A 19,537-nucleotide genomic window follows, 5' to 3' on the forward strand; every position below is an offset into this window, starting at 1 on the left:
GTCATGGCTGTGTGAAGGCAGGCAGGGAGGAAGAACCCAAAATGCAGGACTCGGAGGCAGATGTAAACTCAAAACACTCAGCTTTATTGCTGGGCAGAAAAGGAACATAAAGTTAACTAAACTGGGCGGGCAGGCGGGGTTAACGTGAGGGTGCGTAGACGTTAACGACGCGACACTGACACAAAGACACACTGGGCTTAAATACACTGAGGGAGTCATCAAGGAATTAGAGACAGAAGGGGAACACAGCTGGGAGGAATAAGACCTAACGAGACAGGGAGAGCAAAGCTGGAACACTGACATCAGACAGGAACAAGAACCTTCAAAGTAAAACAGGAAACAAAACACACTTTACCAAGACACGGACTAGACAGAGACAGACTTGACACTGAACAAAACCTACTAAATAATAATCATAATCATAATCAAAACAGTATCACTGATCAATCAGAACATAAATCCTAATCTAGAAAAACACCAAAATACAAGAAACAGAAAGCTGGGTCAACATGACCCAGAACCGTGACAGTTAGCTTCTAAGGACCATTTTTAGTTTTATACCATCAACATTATGAAATTTGGTAACGTTAAGACTTTTTTGAACTGTAACTGTGATGCAGTGACTGGCACTGTCAGTTCACAGCATGAAGATTTTGGTTGGTTCTTGGTTCATGAATTACCTCATGAATCTCCTCCAGTTAGGTTCAGCGATGATTCCTTATTGGCTGCAGTTGTGCATGTCTGGGTGTCTGCCTCTGTGTTAGTACTGCGATGGACTGATGATCTGTCAGTGTCAGCTGGGAAAGGTTCAAGTCTGGAATTGATGGATGTAACTTTTGCACTTTTTTCCCAGACCCTCTCATTTGTATTGTAGATAAGATAAGATAACCTTTATTAGTCCCACACGTGGGAAATTTGTTTTGTCACAGCAGGAAGTGGACAGTGCAAAAGTTATGAGGCAAAAATTAGAATACAATAAGAATAAATACAGTACACAGCTGTACAGAATAGAATAAAATAAAATACTATATACAGTAGAATAAAATAAAATAAATATACAATAAGATAAAAATAGAATACAAATACAAATACTATATACAACTGAGTAAAAATACAACGATGACAGAAAGGATTATTGCACTTAGTATTATACAGAAAGGATTATTGCAGTCGCTGAAGGTAATTTTTTGAGATTAATTTTTTAAAGGATTCTGATAAATTTACATCGATTTGTGTGTAATTGTGTCTAGGAAATTGGTACCTTCTCATAAACCTATGATTAATTCATTAAAATAGATTGGAGCAGGTTTGTACTTTGTGGAAGCTGCCATATCCCTCCACCGTGTATAAATACAGTCGGCAGGAAGAACTTCTAGTTTCTGACTAATTGTGTTTTATGTACGTGGCTATAAAATGGCTCCATAAACAAAACAAGGCAGAGGAGAAGAGAGGCTGTAGGAGTTTGCGTGCTGACATTTCAATTTGTGCCTGCACCTTCAGACTAAAGATATAAAGTAGCTCTGTTTTACCTTTGGAGAAGGAGTCCCTCTCACTAAAGAAATTAAATTGCAAAAAATAAGAAAATGCCAGTGGTATCTAAAAAATATAGTATCCTCTTCCTCCTCACATCAAGCCTCATCTCCTAAACTGAAGTCAGGGCTCTAACAGCGTGCATAAGTTTATTCCACGATATTGTCAGCAGATAAGACATGTGACCTGAACAGCTAAAAAAGAGCTGACTAAACAACAACAGCTGGTTGTAAGCTAACATTGCTCTCGCTAATGTTATAGTCAAGTGTCCTAAAAATCATACTTTCCCTCTGATAAAGAGTTTGATTACATTCTCACAGCATATGAGCATCTTACTGACAGAAAACCTCAGCATGTTCTCAGCAACTCATTTTAGCTTTGCTGTAATCGGACAGAGGTGAGCTTCTCAGACTCATTGATCTGTATCTGACTCCTTCCACAAAGTTTTACAGCCTTTTCCCGAGTAAATACGCTTCTCACCCAGCATTGACAGCTGAGGTATACAGTGGGCTGACAACAAGGTAATGCACTCAAATGGGTAGGGGCATTCTACTGACATGCAGCAGTGAAGATTTGACCTACTGTAGCTTTAAACTTAGGGTTGAGATCCCACATTGTTCATATTGAGTAGAAATAGTTGTGCTTTTGACTGTTCATCTCTCCTTATTCCACTCATCCATTTGTCTCTACCACTCTGCCAGTGTCAAGTGCTCTAGGGCTGTAGACATCCTGACCATTACTCAAGCCGCACATAATCTCTTCTTGGTCGACTCTCACCTCCAGATGTTGCTCCAGAGGCATTTACAGCCATTACAGCTGCTCAGCATCGGCTACTCCCTAAAGGCACACATGCATTAATTTAACGATTGAGGATCTGACTGAGTCAGCTCTTAAAGAGGAAGGCTACAGCTGTGTAGCCACAGTGGGAGAAGGCCACCACTGAATCTGACGTTAATTATGCAAGCTCCATTTACAAAACAATGGAGTCTCATGTGCACTGTTCGTACTCATGGGTAGCCAAGCAGAGTTAGTGAGGATGGTTTCTTACTCAGATAATTGAAAGCCTAAAACATATGGGTAGTTTAAATAATGCATTGTTTCCTTTTTTGCGACTTTCTTTTGGGCCTCCAAAAGCAGTCAACCAGGCACAGATTTAATATTTTAATATTACAGATGTGGGAGACACAGAGGAAGAAGCCAGAGGATGGGCTTATGTCAGAGTCTAATACAAATTATCATCATGTTTGATCTTTTTATAACTAACACTGCAGCTCCAACTTGCCTGAGGATACCATTTACCGAACTGATGCAAAAGAAGGATTAAAGCCTTCCTTAAACTATGTAATTTATAAGTCTAGCTGAGATTCTGCATCCTTAAAAGATCTTTTACACTTGGTGTTAATATTGGAGTATTATCGATGTTTTGGCCCCGGGTTGACCACTTTTCACGTCTCTCAATATGCTAACAGGGAATCCTGTTGTTTGACACTTTGCATCCGAACATGTTCGTTATGATAATTAATTATAACTCTGTCCCAGTCCAGGGAGATCAAATTTAATACAACTTTATATTTTGTTTCCCTGCAGCATGGGGATGTTTTTATTATTCCTTTTAGCAATAAGGAAGTGTCTTCAAATATCAAAACACTTTGCAATATAATTTCATTTAGTTTAATGCCTGATGTTAGATACATGCTACAATCGAGACACTGAGTGCCTTTGAATAAACATTGAGATCAAATCAGTGAAGGTGACAGGATGTGTAAACGTTTAGCCTATGGTGCTGTGAACATATCAACACATATCAACGAAATATATGTCAATATAATCTGTAATTAATTTGGGGCATTTAACATTTGATGTTACTGTAAACGCAGGTTTACAAATCGCCCGTTAAATTGCATCTCTTTTTGTTTTTATCCTCCTACTCTTGATCCTTAGTGCAGTTCCTTAAGATCCCTTCCTTCTTTAATGCTTTTCTGAATGACTTCCTGTCTTACAAAGGAGGTCTGAACATCAGGTGGATGGGGCTTACAGCCAGAGTTGTGTTACTTTGATTAACATGTTAAGAAAATCTACTTTTTGACATCATCGAGAGCTAAGTGTAGAAAGAACTGTCTGAAAGTGAGAATTTAGAGAACCTGCTGAGTTTTAATTGGTATCATTTTTGCTACATTTGGCATTTTTTGCAATTTATTTATTCAGGTTTTCAGGGGGAAAAAATCTAATGGTTTAGAGGTCTCAAAAACTCCCAGACTCCTGTATCAAAAACAGTACACTTTGCGTTACAGGGATAACACAAAATTGACATAGACATAGAGGCGAGACACACTGTCAGGCAAGAAAGCTAATACACAGAGAGAGAGAGAAACCTGTTCATCCACAATTTAGAATCACAAATTGACCTCACGTGTCTGTCTTTGGACTGTGGGAGGATACGGGAGCATCTGGAGAGCACCCACAAAGAGAACATGCAAACCCTGCAGACAGTCCCCAGGCAGGTTCAAACCTAAATCTTCTTGCTGTGACACAGTAGCACTATCCACTGCACTGCCAACTGTCTTAAATATGTTAAGTAGAAATTTAAGGCTCTTTTTTGCTGTGACAAGATGACTTAGACTGCATATTTGAGTTTTTTATTAGTGACTCTAAAATCTTCCAAGGGCCTTTTGTGCAGATGAAATTTCTGAATGTCTTATTGTTAACTCATTCACATCTTTGTGTTTTTGTGCAGAATGGTAATCCACAGAACCCATACTGCACTGGTATTGAGGGTGTGATGGAGGCCTATTACCAGAGTCTCAAGAGTGTACGTCTTTATGGACCCACCCACTTCTCCCCTGTTATTAACCATGTGGCCAGGTACGTCCATTATAAATACACCGAGGGATGTGAAACATGTGGTCTGACACGTGTTAATGTCATTAAGCACCATGTCACCAAGAATTGTGCAGCTCAGCAGGAAAGATTCCTAAAAGATTAATCAGCCTTGGTGAAGTTACAGCTTTAAGTGGAGGGAAAAGATGGGGATAAATGTGCTAACAGCACCATCACCTGAGAGGAATCAATACCTGCTGTGGTGGTTTGAACATGCAAAGTGGTCATCACAGTGCTTTCAGCAGAAGTCTGCTTCTAGCCTGCACAGTGGCTGATAGACTGGCTTGAGGAGCAAGAATAGGAGCTAATGAGATTTGAAGAAAAAAGAGAAAACAGCTGAGATGCACCTCTGAAGAAATGGCAGTGTGACTCAGTGTTTTCATAGTATACAAACAGTTGGCATTAAGCAGGATTCCCTTATTTAGCAGCAATACAGAAAGTATCAGCTATATGTAGTAATAACACCAAACCAAGCTGCTACATTATACAATCAAAAAGCCAGATGATAAATTAAAAAATAATTGAAATCAACTTCGAAGTTCATTCTGCATCTCCATGTTGTCAAAAGTCTATACAAGGCTCAGCATCACTTCTAATTTCATGATGGTCGGCTCATTCCATCATTCTGAAATAAACACGGGCATACCACTACTACTATTCCTACTCAGTTGTTAAAACATATATAATGAGTGCTGTAAAAATTTTAGGTTCTAATACTTTTCTGGATATATCTTTTTAAAAAATGGTTCATCAACCCTCTTTACGGCTATTCTTTTGCACATTGAAATCTGCGTCAGACTATCAAAGATAAAAGCCTGAATATGTTATTGGTCATTGCCACCATCAAAATGAATCAGGATCTGTAATTTGGTAAAGATACAAAAAATGAAGAAAAACATTCACGCTCTTACTGTAAAGTCATATAAAGACAAATATTTGAGCATATAAAGTTTTTGATTAGTATTCAGAATGATTGAAATTTACAGAAAAGCTTGAATTTAATTTATTTTTTTCAAATTTTAATCGCCCGATAAATCTTTTAATGTATAACTATAATTATCGTATAGAGTAGTTTCCTTTCTTTTTCCAAAAAGCCATCGATTGAATCATTTACTGAATCCAAAGATTAGACTTAAAGTTCTTAAACTGTTCTTTTGAACATAGTTTTAAAATAACATTTATAAGCTCAGTGCATACAGGATTATGATTGCTGGCGCCACTGCTGTGAATAACAGTAAATGTCACACCTCCTACCGCTTCACAGATATACAATAGATAAATCCCTTTCTGGCCATCCCAAGAGCCATAAATAGAAAATTCCCTATGCTTCAGTGTTAAAGAGTTCGAAACCAGATCAGCGTGAGACATACCAAGTTGACTTTTCACTGGATCAGCAAATATGCTCTTCTAAAGGTTTCAAATATTTAAAACAAGTAATACCTTTAGCAGATACTGAAAGAAGCTGTCAGCTGCACTTACTCAATTCACACAAAAAAATCACCGATAGAAAGTTACGTGCTGTTTCCTAGTTCTGTGTCTTCCAACTCCCACCTGACATCCTCTATTGCCAGATCTTGTCTCATGATCCTCAAGATTGACTGTAACAAGCACTTTCCCCCCCCTTTCATCATCGGCTTTCAAATCCCATCTCTGCAAGCGTCGTCCGCCCACTCAGCCTGAGAATAGATGCATTGTTCACTCCTCACTTGTGTGGAGCATCTGACTGAAATCCAGGAAGATGGCACTTAGAAACAGTGGCATCAAGTCACGTCAAATCACTAATTGCTTGACTGTTTTCACCTAAGAGTGTTGTTTAATGTATGGTCTCAAAATGCCATGGCACATCACTTCAAAAGTTTTGGTTCATATAACGAAAACCTCTGCAGGCATTGGCTGAATCCATCATGTTTAACAGTATTTTTTTAACTGTTATGAAGTCAATGTAATAAACTTGTTCTGCATGAAACTATATTTCAAAGTATTTATCTTTGTATATTAATTGGGTTTCTATATTAACTTTTAATGCTGCAAGTAACATGTTATACGCTATAATAATCACATACTAATAAGCATTAGTAAGGCATTAGTGTTTACTTAATTTATAAAGCATTACTCCTCCTTAGTATGTAATTAAATACAGGTATAAATGTGTGTTCTTTAATATATATTATCACTGTTTGTGAATGTGTTAATAAAAGTTTAATAAATACTTTTCATTGAAATGTAATATTTAGAAATGTTGTGATTACAAAAAACGTTGGAAAAAAGTCTGGCTTTCATTGAGAATAGGTGTGAAATACTTGAATGAAAACCAGTTTTTGTGCGCTTTGTGTGTTAAATACCCCAAACCTCAAACTAATTAGTGTAGCCATGCCCTTCAAATATGCCTATTTCACTTTTTACGTAATTTTTTTGGGCCTGGCAACTACACGCAGCTGTAATTGGTCCAGTTGTCTTCCATAAAATAAGATTATAATTTTATTGATCTCTGAGGGATAATAACCTAATATGAGATTTTATCTAATAAGGTGATTGCTGAGGGCAATGTGTGGGGCTTGAGACAGGGGGATTTTAAAGGGCTGCTCCAGCAAGTTAATATTGTGCTCTCATAAAATTGGATCTTCCATAAACTTGCTCCCTCTGACACATAAACTGGTAAGTGCAGTACATATTAAAACTTTAATCAGCTTCAGATGAAAAAAATGCTAATGAAATACCAACAGGATTAAAAATAAAGAAATCAAGTTTGTTAATGATGGAAGTGCATTTTGCATCTTGCAGTTACAGTTAGGATGCCATGCCGGCAGCCTCGCCTCTGTCAGTGCGCCCCAGGGTGGCTGTGGCTACGATGTAGCTTGCCATCACCAGTGTTTGAATGTGTGTGTGAATGGGTGGATGACTGGATGTGTAAAGCGCTTTGGGGTCCTTAGGGACTAGTAAAGCGCTATACAAATACAGGCCATTTACCATGGTGAAATGCTATGTTATTAGCTTATGCTAGTTAGCTTGGTTATGTAAGAAGCATTGTCCATAAACTGTATAGGTTTATTCTCCGAAACTGAAGCAGGACATAGCAAGCCATTTATGAGTCTCCAGTTTAGTGGCTACAATTAACAGAGGTGAGGCTGGGATAGTATTAACTAGACTCTGTGTTGGCATACCTGTTAAAATGGCCATGCCCCTAACTTTCAGGCCTACTAGTATTCATATGGTACTAAAAAGTAAATGCAGTTACATGCAGTTGTTATAAAGGGTGACACGATTCAAACATCATGGTTTCAACTTGGTGACTTTAACAGAGGAGCTTTTGGAGACGACCTCATGTGGAAATTATAGGAACTGCAGTTTGTGGCGCTTTGACTTTCACTTCATTTTTCCACCCAGAAGTTGATTTTTGGGGCAGTTTTTTGTCATTTTTTGATCGCCTGACCTCTGACACATCATCTCTTTGCACAACAGGTATGCCTCGGCAGTGACAGACGGCTCACAGTACTTCATCCTGCTCATCATCTCTGATGGCGTGATCACAGACATGGCGCAGACCAAGGAGTCCATAGTAAATGTACAGTAGCACTTCACATTTAACCTCTGGTCTATGTATATTTTAAAATGTTTTTCAACTTATTTAAACTGGTAAGCACACAGTGGGTTACTAAACGTGATCTACTGTAGCAGTCCGTGAAATGTGTGCTTATAATCGTTCAGTTAATTTACTGTAGAACTTGCAAGGAACCCTGAAGGTATGATTAAAACCCCAATAGAGGCCTAATAAACTAACAAACATCTAATATGAAAGCGAGAGGGCGAAAAGCAGTGCAGCTGCTATCTTTGCCTCTTCCCTCTCTTTGTCTCTCATCTTTACTAATGAGGGAAGTAATGGAAGAGAGGGTCAGTCTGGTCACCACCACGTCCCTTACCCCCCCCCCCCCCCCACCCCCACCCCCAACGCTGCTATGTTCAGCTCTAATAACTCTGCTTTCTAATTAGAGTGATCAGAGTTAATGTGTGTAACGATTTTGGGCGAGCTCATATATTTGGAGCCTCGGCTGCTTGGGCTTAATGCTCCGCACGGCCTCAACGCGCATCCGCTCTCCTGCTTCTTTTTCCACTTTGCCCCCCGTGTGACGTAATGTTATTGTAAAGTGAGATTTGAGAGTAATTATTTACTAGCCCGTGGAGGATCCATGCCCTTCATATCTCAAGCAATTTGGGCGTCCGTCTAATAACCCGGGAAGTTATGAAACACTGAAAAAGCTTCATTCATCCTTCATCAATCCAACTGTACTTTGCTGTCCCACTCAACTAAGATTTAATAAACAATATTGCTATGCAGGCCTGGAGTTCAGCTGCAGCTCAGGGCAGAGGAAGATGTAAATGGGAGTCATTATTAAGCTGTCAAGCTTCGAGAGATTTAGGTTGCAGATGCATGAAATTAGAAACCGTAGATCTCGCCAGGCGAGGGGCTTTATAAAACCGGCTGCAGAGTAAGGACGTAAGGCCCCGTCTGCCTTAACAATGGTATTTAATTTTTTCTATAGAGCTTCCTTTCCTTGGACTGTAACAGTTAATGTATAGTTGGTAATTTGCAGGCCTATTTCACTGGCAGCCTGCACGGTTTAAGATAGCAAATGGTGAAAAGAATGAACGCTGCTTCTTCGCCGCCTTTGATGTGGTTATTCTGTCACTTTCCACCCTTTACAGGCCTCGTCTCTGCCCATGTCTATTATAATAGTTGGGGTTGGACCAGCGGAATTTGATGGTAAGCAGGCTGAATGTGTGTCCGTGTGCAAATACGTGTGTGTCTAAAAGCATGCAGTAATCTTTTGCCCTCACCCCTCGTTCTGCTTCCTATCTTGTCTCCCACATGGTTTAGCCCTTCCTCGTGCAGCTTTTCTTTTCTTCACTCCTCCGCTTACCCTCCCCTTAATTCTCCCTCTCCTCCTTCACAGAAGCCGAGGTAAAGGGTAAATTCTCGCTTTTCAGTCCAGTAGCACTCCTTTTTTTCCATTCTTCTTCTTCTTTATTTTAAATGCGCAAGGGCTACATCACTGCTGTGTTTTCTCCCTGAAACATTGGTGTTTACAGTTCACAGAGCAGTCCTCTGTTAAAAAAAGAAAAGAAAAACAAGCTCACTCACGGGGAGCAATGAGCCTGCAGAGTCAACGGGATTAGCACGCATATGAAGTCAGAGTGCGCATTCGCTTTATGTCCCTGTGGTGCTCATTGCTGGCTGTGCTTACATGTATTCGGGCACGTTCCTCTTATGCGCACAGCTACGTGTAACTCACGGCCCCGTGGCTTCACGCTCAGCCGTGCAAATTCTGTGTACTCCTGCCCATTTGAGACTATCAACACTCTAAGTGTAAGCCTGTGGCATGCTAATGACGTTGGCAGGTTGAAACACAAAAACCGTGTGTCATGTTTGCTCACCGCAACGTTGACGGGGTGTTACTGATGCACTTCCCTCCTCAGAAATGATTGAGCTGGATGGGGACGAAGAGAGGATCTCATCCCAAGGACGATACGCGGAGAGGGACATTGTTCAGGTACAGAATACTCCCGAAGACACGGCTGACTGGCTGGAAGGCTGTTCACTCAGCAGAAAGTGTTGAGAGAAATGTGGGATTTATGATTAATGGGAAAGGGTCATTGTGCTTGACCTTCTACTGTGCTCTTGTTCTGAGTCTGCTGGTTTTTCTGTCTTCTCTCCGCTGTCTCGACCCTTATTTCTTCCTCTACGTGCAATATTTTTCTCTTTGTTTTCCTCTCTTTTGCTTTCTTTTTCATAATTTTGCATAAGCGTTTTCTGTTTTTTGTCCACATCTCATTTCCTATATTCACCTTTTCTTTGTTTCCTCTTGTTAAGGTTCAAATATTGAGGAAGCCAAAAACCACCATGGTCCAACAAGAGCTTGGTCAAACAATTGATTTTAATGAATACACGCGTGGGAAGACCACTCTGTACGCAGACAGGGATTGATCTTCAACTTAATCAAAGCATACACAGATTTTTATAGCATCAGGGTTTGAATTAATGACGCCCCTTCATACGTCACAGATACATTTCATACATAGGTCACATCAAAACCAAAATGACTTTTAACACAGTTTAAAAGAACATTGTCTTCATCTTCATAACAGATGTTTCCTGTCAACCTTTCTGATTAGCGCTTCTTCAAAACCGCAGACAATGATTTTGCAGTGAGCGAGCACTTCTGCAAGCCCACAATTACAAGCAAACATGATATCTCACGACCTTACGTGGCACTCTGTGTCACCTCTCACCTACTAACGCTCACAGTCAAACAGAGGCCACTGTCAACCTTTTACTAAAACTATAGATGTAATATAAATTGAATAAATGTTTTAACCAAGAACCTCTACTGAAAGCTTAATAAAAGAATATAAAAGTATAACAGACAATTTGAATACCCTAGTTATTCACATAGCCTCGTCTAACCAGCTCCTCAGAATAACCTGCAGTTAGATTCTGCTTTCGGTTTCATTTCTGCAAACGCTCTGCAAGCCTGCAGTTTCCTGTCACTCTGACTCTGTACAAAGTGTACTCAAAATCAACAGAATCAGCACATACACACTTAAGATTATAACAACCATTCAAAAGCATTTAAGATTATAGATTCAAGCCAACAGTTTAAAGTGGTTATAACTGCACCTGTAATAAAGGCTAATTGGGTACCAAGATGTTTAAACATCTGTATGCAATATCAATACTGTAAATTATAATGCATATTATTAATGCAATGGTAATGATGATTATTATTAACAATAGCAGCAAAATATCTCTCCACTCTCAATACTCTCCTCTCCTCTTTGTCTTCATTTGTCTTATCTTTTCATCTTTGTCATTTTCTTTACTATTCTCTTATTCTCAATGTCCATGTTTCCTATTCTGTACTCTCCGCCTCTTATTTCTCTTTACATTACTTATATCTGATTTCTTCATTTCCTGTTCTCTCCTTTCCTTGTGTCCTTTCCTCTTGCTTCCCCTCTCAGTTTGTTCCTTTCAGAGACTACATTGACCGACGAGGAAATCACATCCTCAGCATGGCCCGTCTGGCTAAAGAAGTGCTGGCTGAAATTCCCGACCAGTTCCTGTCCTACATGAGAACCCGGGGGATCAAACCTGGTCCCTTGCCACCTCCTTACACTCCCTGTCCACCACCAGCTATCAACCCCCTTCTCACAAGAAGGGTAAGCCGAATTTAATGGCTTCCACCCCAGTATTGGCCAGCCGGGTCTACTGTCCTCTCTTTACGCTTCACTCTTCACTGGAAGCTCCTAAGCACATGGCAAACTTTGCCTGCATCTCGCATGTTGCACTTTTGGGAATATTTGGCCGTGAAGGGTGATGAAGACAGCCCTTAGTGCTTCTTCTGTTTAGAAGACTGGACAAAAAGGTGTGGATTTTGAAGGGCAGTGGTGGTGGCCTGAAATCAAGGAGCTGCACCAGGAAGAGTAAACGGGAAAGAAACTCGACAGACTGAATCCAAGCTGTTCCCATTTCCACTTCCTCTGTCTAAGTCATGTCACTTGATATATAAATGTTTACAAAACTGAGGAGTGGAGTGGATCTTTTATTTTCCAGGACGAAATTTATACAAATAAATGTGAATACCTTTCAGAGTCCTATTTTTCAGCTACAGAAACAGGAGATTCTGACTTTGTACAAAAATGTTTAGGCCCCAGTGCCACACACACTTATATATATATATATATATATATATATATGATTTTTTTTTTTTTATAGAAATAGAGCATGTGCCAGTTTATGAAAAATAAAGCATGCACTGTTGTCCTGCACTCAGGGCTTTGTCCCTACCACACACTGCCCCACCACCACTGCCATGTTCCATCATGAACAAACCCACCGGAAATCGTTCCACGCTCCTATCGTCTGCTCCATCCACCTGCCTTGACTCGAAAGGAAGCTGTGCTCCTTGGGAGTCTGGTCAAATCAAATGCAACAGGGACTTGAACCAGCCTTACTTTTTTGTCAGAAAACATTACTGGCACAATGGGTTATGGAAACGTGGATTTCTCCAAGCCCAGAAGTCAAAAACACACATTTCACTACCGAACCTGACTGTGTTGTTACATTTCAGAGTCTTGTTATTTTCATGAAACAACACTGTACTTCAGAAGCATTTCTGGTTTTTGGTTTACATTTCTCTACCTCTCACATTGTTCAGTATTGCCAAAAAATATTGTTTAAAAAAACAGCAAGTGTTGTAAGTGATATTTGGCAAGTCTGTGGTCCGTCACACAGTTTTACCTTTCTCACCACGTATACATCATGTTTGCCAAACTGTACGTTGGGAAGTATAGCATTTTGGTTGCTATCAGATTAGATGGCTCACACCTTTGTGGTAGCAACACACTTTTGATATGAAATTGAATTTGAAAACAGGTAAAAGTGCAGATTGCTTTTCTTTTAACAACTGTCTGCATGGATCAAAGTAATGACTGTAACAACAGTGTTTGGGTCCATGTTTGTGCATCAGTATTGTAACTAAAAGTCCTAAAGTTTCATATATCTCCTTAAATTCAGACTCCACAGAAAACCCATGTTTCATCATCAAATACTCGCATCCTGAAGGCTTTAAAGGTGACAGCAGCTGCTCTTTGCTTAGATTCACAGCAGTGGTTTCAATTAACACTCTCTCTTTTTCAACATGGCTGCTAATAAGTTACATAAATTTTCTTCTTTGTTATACTTATTGTTAGCAAGAACAGTCAGCATGGCATCTAATAAAAGTTAGCTTAAAATTGGAAGGAATTTAATTTGTTTCTTTGGCTTGCTGGACTCCATATTAGCTGTAGCCACCTTAGCTGCATAGAAAGACATTGCCACTACAAGAAAGTGACCCCCTTACTCTGTTTATACATTTTGGACCCCTCTGTGCTGTGAAATAGTGTCTTTGATACTAAAATATATTCCACCTCTCATCAGTCTTCAGTTACCTTCATCAGAAAAAAAAAAGGATATAGAATTTGTCTCTATTGGTAAATAAATGCCCAAAAAGCAATTGGCTGTTGTAGCAATAATAATAATATTAATAATAATGTCTGATGTACTTAAAAAATCCAACTATACCATTGGTTTAGATACAGCAAGTGTTCTATATATTGGGGCGATCGTGGCTCAAGAGTTGGGTGTTCGTCTTGTAATTCATCTTGTAATCGGAAGGTTGCCGGTTCGAGCCCCGGCTCGGACAGTCTCGGTCGTTGTGTCCTTGGACAAGACACTTCACCCGTTGCCTACTGGTGGTGGTCAGAGGGCCCGGTGGCGCCAGTGTCCGGCAGCCTCGCCTCTGTCAGTGCGCCCCAGGGTGGCTGTGGCTACACTGTAGCTTGCCATCACCAGTGTGTGAATGGGTGGATGATTGTGTATAGTGTAAAGCGCTTTGGGGTCCTTAGGACCAAGTAAAGCGCTATACAAATACAGGCCATTTACCATATCTCTCAATAGTAACTGCACTTGTTTGATTCTGACAGACTTTTAAAAAAATGTTCTACCTAATAGTAGATCCGTCCAGCCGTCCGTCCGTCCATCTGTTCAGCAATTCTCTTCCACTTGTCGTTGTCACGGTCACGGGGGGACAAACAAGTAGGTAACTGTTGCAATCTGTTGCAACTGCTGTGAATCCAAGCTAACCACAGCTGCTCTCCTTTCTAAAGAAATAAGCTACAGAACTGCTAAAGCCTATATGAATCAAGCTTAGTTTTCAGGTTATTGCACTGTCACTTTCAGATATGTTTCGGCCTTCCCGTTAATGGGTATAAGAAAGCAAAGCACAAACCATGTCCTATTAGACAAGCATCAACCACCTTGTCCAGAGGTCCCTTTTAATCCATGTAAATGTCCAAAGAAAAGCATTTTTTTCTTTATACTTTTGAGACGTGTAGTGTAGAGTTTATGTGTGTGGTAGGGCCGTATTTAGTCAAGGAATAAATATAAAAGAAGGTTTACAACACTTTTTTCTAAACTCACACCTCAAAATAACGATATACTTCTTGGCTGGTGATGCTTAATGAATATGTCTGTTATGTAATATGTTATGAACTGCTTGTAAATTCAGTTTCTTAGACGTTTCTACACTGTACAAAATTTCTGCCTTTTTGTGTATTGGTCAGTATAATGTATGTGTAATGCTGCTTCTTTCTGCTCATTTAAGTATGACATTTTATACCGAGGCCTGTAATCATATTTAAATCATGACTAACAGGCCTTATCAATGTTTATACGTAGGTTATTCATATTTAAATTATGAACGACAGGCCTGTATTTTTTATAAGCAAACTGTTAGATAGTGATGCGTGTTTAATGTGTGCAAGACATTTAAAAGCTAATGATCAAATCCACTCCGTAGCAACGTTTTTCTGCCAAATCTGAAATACTGTTAAGTGTAGCATCTCATCCCAGGATAAAAACGCTTATTCGGTTTGACTGAATAGGGTCCCTCCACGTGGAGGGGAGAGGTGACGGGATGGCGGGGACCCCGTACAACAGTCGGGATGTTGAATTGCAAAATGTAGCACTAGTTTCAAGACTGGAGCAACGTCAGCCTGAACCAGATAAGACCAGATCAGGCAGGAACAGTCTTTTTATAAGTACATGTAAATATACAGTATAATCTGTATATATTGTGCGTACGTTTTCTGGAGAGTTGACTTGCAGCAAACTGCCGGCACTCTGTGACTCTCTTCCTGAAACACAAGGCATGGCCTTTTTATTTATTTATCAAGACAAGATGTGAGCTTCATCTCACGCCCACTCTCTCGTATATACTGTACATGCAGTACATGTATTTGTGTATGAAACATGCATGACACTTACATAACAGTGAGGGTTGTATAAAGATTAAGGGTTTCCTTCTCTTCCTCCTTCTTCTTGTTTCTGTTTTGAAATGCAGCTTGTGTTTTGTTTTATTTTTCAAGAATTTATGGGCAACTCTTAAAAAATCTAAATCTGGATCTTATTAAAAATCTGCACATGATAGAGAATAATTTTACCAATTTATTTTCTTTTAGTATCAGTGCAGAAATCCTCAGAAATGCCCAACTGGCAGAGCTAGAGATCATTTAAAAATGGCTCAGGTTCCTACTAAAAGTGTTAGCATGGGAAGCATGGTTGACATTTTCACTAATTAAACAAATGGGAGAAAAATGACCAAATGCCTCATCTCTTGCCTGTTAATTCAGCATATTCATATGTAGATATCTGTTTATAGTTATTACCATTTGCTATGCTCTGACCCTTGTACTCTGTGCGCCCATTGAGCTTTCTGGTCTCGTACAGGACAATATACAATGATAACTATGGGAGGTGTAGTGCTTTTTTTGTTTGTTTGTCCCTAACAATCAGCCTCTGATTTTCGTGAAAAGTAAATGTAACTTGACTTCTCTTTCATTACACAATCTTATAAAAGGGCCATAAATATATGAAGTTTATATAGTTTGTATAGTTTCAGTTAGAGGGGAACCTGTTTTATTAAGTCCATATTTTAATCTTGGACTCTATTAAAGTAGGATTTTTCTTTGTGTGAAAGCAGCTTCGAAGTCACAGCTAAAAACCTTGTTTATCCTCCGTCAGAAAGAAACCTTTTTTTTTGTTTTTAGCACACTTAACTATGCCTTTAACACATTTTTCTACTAACTGGCTGCACCTCACAAAAACAAGTTTTGAACAACAGTCGGGCTGAACCTTTTCAAAGCCAGAGCTGCATAGCTGGTTATGTTATGGATAAGAGCTGAGCTCATACGGGTTATTTGCACATTTACGTATTATTTCCACCTTTGTAAAAGTATAATAGGTACCATTTAAAATGAACTCTTAGTCAATGGGTGTGACAGGATGTATAGAATTCTTAAATAGCAGCAGTTCCAGATTACAGTGCTGCTCTCACTCTTGCTTCAATATGGGAAGAAACTCTAAAGTTGTCAAACTACAGAGCGGTTAGTTGATTTTTCTTTTTTGTTTTGTTTTTACTGACAAAAATGTTTTATGCATCGTACGTAGGTGAGCATTCAACAGTGTCTTAAACTCAAGAAATTCCATTAATTCCACAAGTCCTCAAGAATAAAATATCACATTCTACAACTAAATGACTTTAACACTATCCCATGTGAGATTATGTAGATCGTTTCTTTGGGATACATAGGTTTGCCCTCAAGAAGAAGACTTCAGAAATCACTGATTCTGTGAGGCTGTGTCAGTGTAGGAGTAACAATCAAAAGCATTTATTGTGTAGGACAGAAAAAAAAATCACTGCTGGTAAACAAACCAGCTTTAATGAAGTAGGCTTACACCTCGCTGCCTCCCACTGCTCATCGTCGCAGCCACGTCACTCTGCTAAAGCAGCAGCATGTCAGCATGCCAGGCCACATGAACGCCCATGTGATCTGCACAAATAACATGAACTCTGTTTGCTGTAAATTATCTTGATAAAGTGGTTTAACTGAATGCTTGTGATGAATATCCTGTTTTATCCTGATGTTTTTATAGCATGGATTAAAACTGCATGTGTGCAACTTTTTTTTTTTTTCTATCAGACATGCACCTGTGAGGTTAAAGGAAAAATTGTACTGTGACATCTTTGTGCGTTAACTCAGAATATTTAAGAAAACATTTTTGCCTTAAAAATGTCAACTGATTAGTCTTGGAAATGTGCAATGCCTTCAGATGTTTCCTTCTTCTTCTCTGATGACTTTTCTTTTCTTCTCTTTTTTTTAGTTTTATCTGTCAGTACATTGATGCACGGCCACTTCTCTGTCAGACTCGTCTCGGCATTGTTCGCTCAGAGTCAGTGGTTGAAGTGATGTGAATAACAGGGTGTATGATCCAAACAGAAAAAAACAAAACTAGACGAAAAACAAAAAAATGGTCTGTCTCGCTGAGAGGACAGAATTATTGGGCTGGGGATAGTGCTGTGTGGCATCATGCAGCCATGTTTATTTACCGTGAGATAATACTGAAACTGTTCATCTGCCCCATTTTATTTCATCAGGGGTGATTCACAATTTTGCATGATGCTTGTAGTGGCACACAAGGCCAATCAAATATGATTTCTCCATTGATATATAATTATTTTAAACCAGTTCTCGAGCTTAGTGATGTTACAAGACAGCACAGGTTTTACTGTTCTAACAGGAAACATAAAGGCCACAAACAACTTACTGATAAAAATGACTGTTTCTGTAACAACTGACGTCTTTAAATAAATATCCCTATCTAAGCTTGTTCTTTGTTTATTTGTTGTTTGTGTGCTCAGAACCCATCTTCTCATGTACAGAGCTTTGAATAATCAGACCCCATTACATGGTCTATGGGAGCCTCTCCTGTGGAACCACTTCCCAGTTTGGGAAACCAGTAACCCATGTTAAAACTTTCCTTTTTGATTTTTTAATCATCAATAATTAGTACAGGATCAGGTGACCCTGAACCATTGCTTGCTTATGCTGCTATAGGCTCAGGCTGGTTCAGGGAGAAGTGTCTTCTTGTTAGGGAGTTCTTTACCACTTTCACAAAGTGCTGCTAACTGAGATTTTCTCTTTAATGTAAGCTCTTTACCTTGCAATATAAATTGACTCAATCAAACAGTTGTGAAGTGGGGCTATATGCATGAAATAAAATAAAATTTGATTGAAAATCCAATTTAGAATTCCTCAAAAGTTCTCAGGAAGCCGGCGTTGATCAAATTAAAGATCCATAAGGTTAATTTGCATAGCATTAGCATCTTTCTCCAACTGGTTCATTTTTCCAATGTATTGAATAATGCCATTTTGTCAAAATCAAGTGTAGAAAAAATATTTTTGCAGAAAAACAAAAAGCTAGCATTCGTATTAATGTTGATTGAACCTGGGATGCCTACATGACTAAGTTTTCACAAACTGTTTCACAAACATTTCCTAAACATGCTACATAATGTACCTAAAAAGTAAGCCCTACACCACTTACACTGCTGTAAAACACAAAACTGAAGCAACTCAACCCACTCTGTTATTGGACACCTGTCCTTGTCAGTGTTGCCAATAAAATCAAAAGAGCCAGCACGCTGGAATAGATTCACACCATTACACCTTTAAAGTGTTCATCTTAAAATTGAATGCATTACAGCAGAGTAACAGGCTGAAATGCTTCCAAGGAGTCCAAAAAATGTGGCTCAGAAATGCAACGTTTTGCCTGAATATTGAGAAGAAATGAGTGTAGCCCTTGCATCCTTGTTACAGTAAAAACTATAACGGACTAGCCAGCTGTGGGAAAGATAAGGGTGGTATTATTTTGTAATATAAGATAATATTAAGCCTTAAGCACCAGGAAACAAACTATGTGCAACAAATACAGTAGTTGATTACTTTGTACCCTATGTGTGGTATCAGCCTAATCCTTACTAAAACTTGTAATTTAAATGAGCCCTGGACTTGAATGAAAAATGTTTGGTTAAGCATAGAAAATGGTTGACATAGTCAAATAATTATGTTAATAAACCTGAAGTTAAGTTCATGAAATGTCCTTTTAAAGCATTTACCGAAACAGCTGATGTCACCTCACACAAGAATAATACCAAACTGCGGTTGTAATAAGTTATAATTAGCAGCTTGCAGCAGGATGTTTTAAATAATCGCAACTAGTTAGCATGTTAGTATGTAAAACATTTGAATAGCAGACATGTGACAGAGTGTAGTCAGGGTAGTCGGGCACATCGTGTGCAGAAGTTGCCAATTTCCTTCAACTTTCGTCAGTTGCTACAGACTTCCTGAGGTCTTCAGATTAACTCAAGAACAGTGTGCTGAGAGCTTCTGCATAATGAGCACAGTGCAAAATGCTGGATGCAGTGGTATAAAGCATGCTGCCACTGGACTCCGGAGCAGTGGAGATATCTTCTCTGGAGTGACGAATCACGCTTATTCATCTGACAATCCAATGGATGAAACTGGTTTTGGAGGTTTCCAGGAGAATGGTACTTGTCTGACTGCATCATGTCGAGTGTAAAGTGTTTGGTGGAGTGAGAGCTATGGGGATGTGGGGGTGTCTTTCAGGGGTTTAGCTTGGCCTCTTAGTTCCAGTGAAAGACTTTTAATGCTACATTTTGGACACCTTCATTCTCCC

General features: G+C 39.2%; 1 protein-coding gene across 2 annotated transcripts in view; it reads left to right on the top strand.

Annotated features, from left to right (window-relative positions):
- The window catches only part of LOC113026354 (copine-8-like), a 79,880-nt gene extending 67,895 nt beyond the window's left edge, over positions 1-11,985 (top strand). Inside the window, exons 16-20 of one of the 2 annotated variants that reach the window (XM_026175045.2) lie at positions 4,265-4,392; positions 7,867-7,969; positions 9,109-9,166; positions 9,880-9,953; positions 11,422-11,985. In XM_026175045.2, the coding sequence (XP_026030830.1) occupies positions 4,265-4,392; positions 7,867-7,969; positions 9,109-9,166; positions 9,880-9,953; positions 11,422-11,634 (576 nt within the window). In that variant the 3' untranslated portion in view covers positions 11,635-11,985. Of the gene's footprint in view, positions 1-4,264; positions 4,393-7,866; positions 7,970-9,108; positions 9,167-9,879; positions 9,954-10,273; positions 11,118-11,421 lie in introns of those variants that run through there. The other variant, XM_080304578.1, reaches the window with a different exon arrangement.
- The last annotated feature ends 7,552 nt before the right edge of the window (positions 11,986-19,537 follow it).

The sequence above is a fragment of the Astatotilapia calliptera genome, chromosome 7, assembly GCF_964374335.1.
Source record: "Astatotilapia calliptera chromosome 7, fAstCal68.1, whole genome shotgun sequence".
Lineage (NCBI taxonomy): Eukaryota > Metazoa > Chordata > Actinopteri > Cichliformes > Cichlidae > Astatotilapia > Astatotilapia calliptera.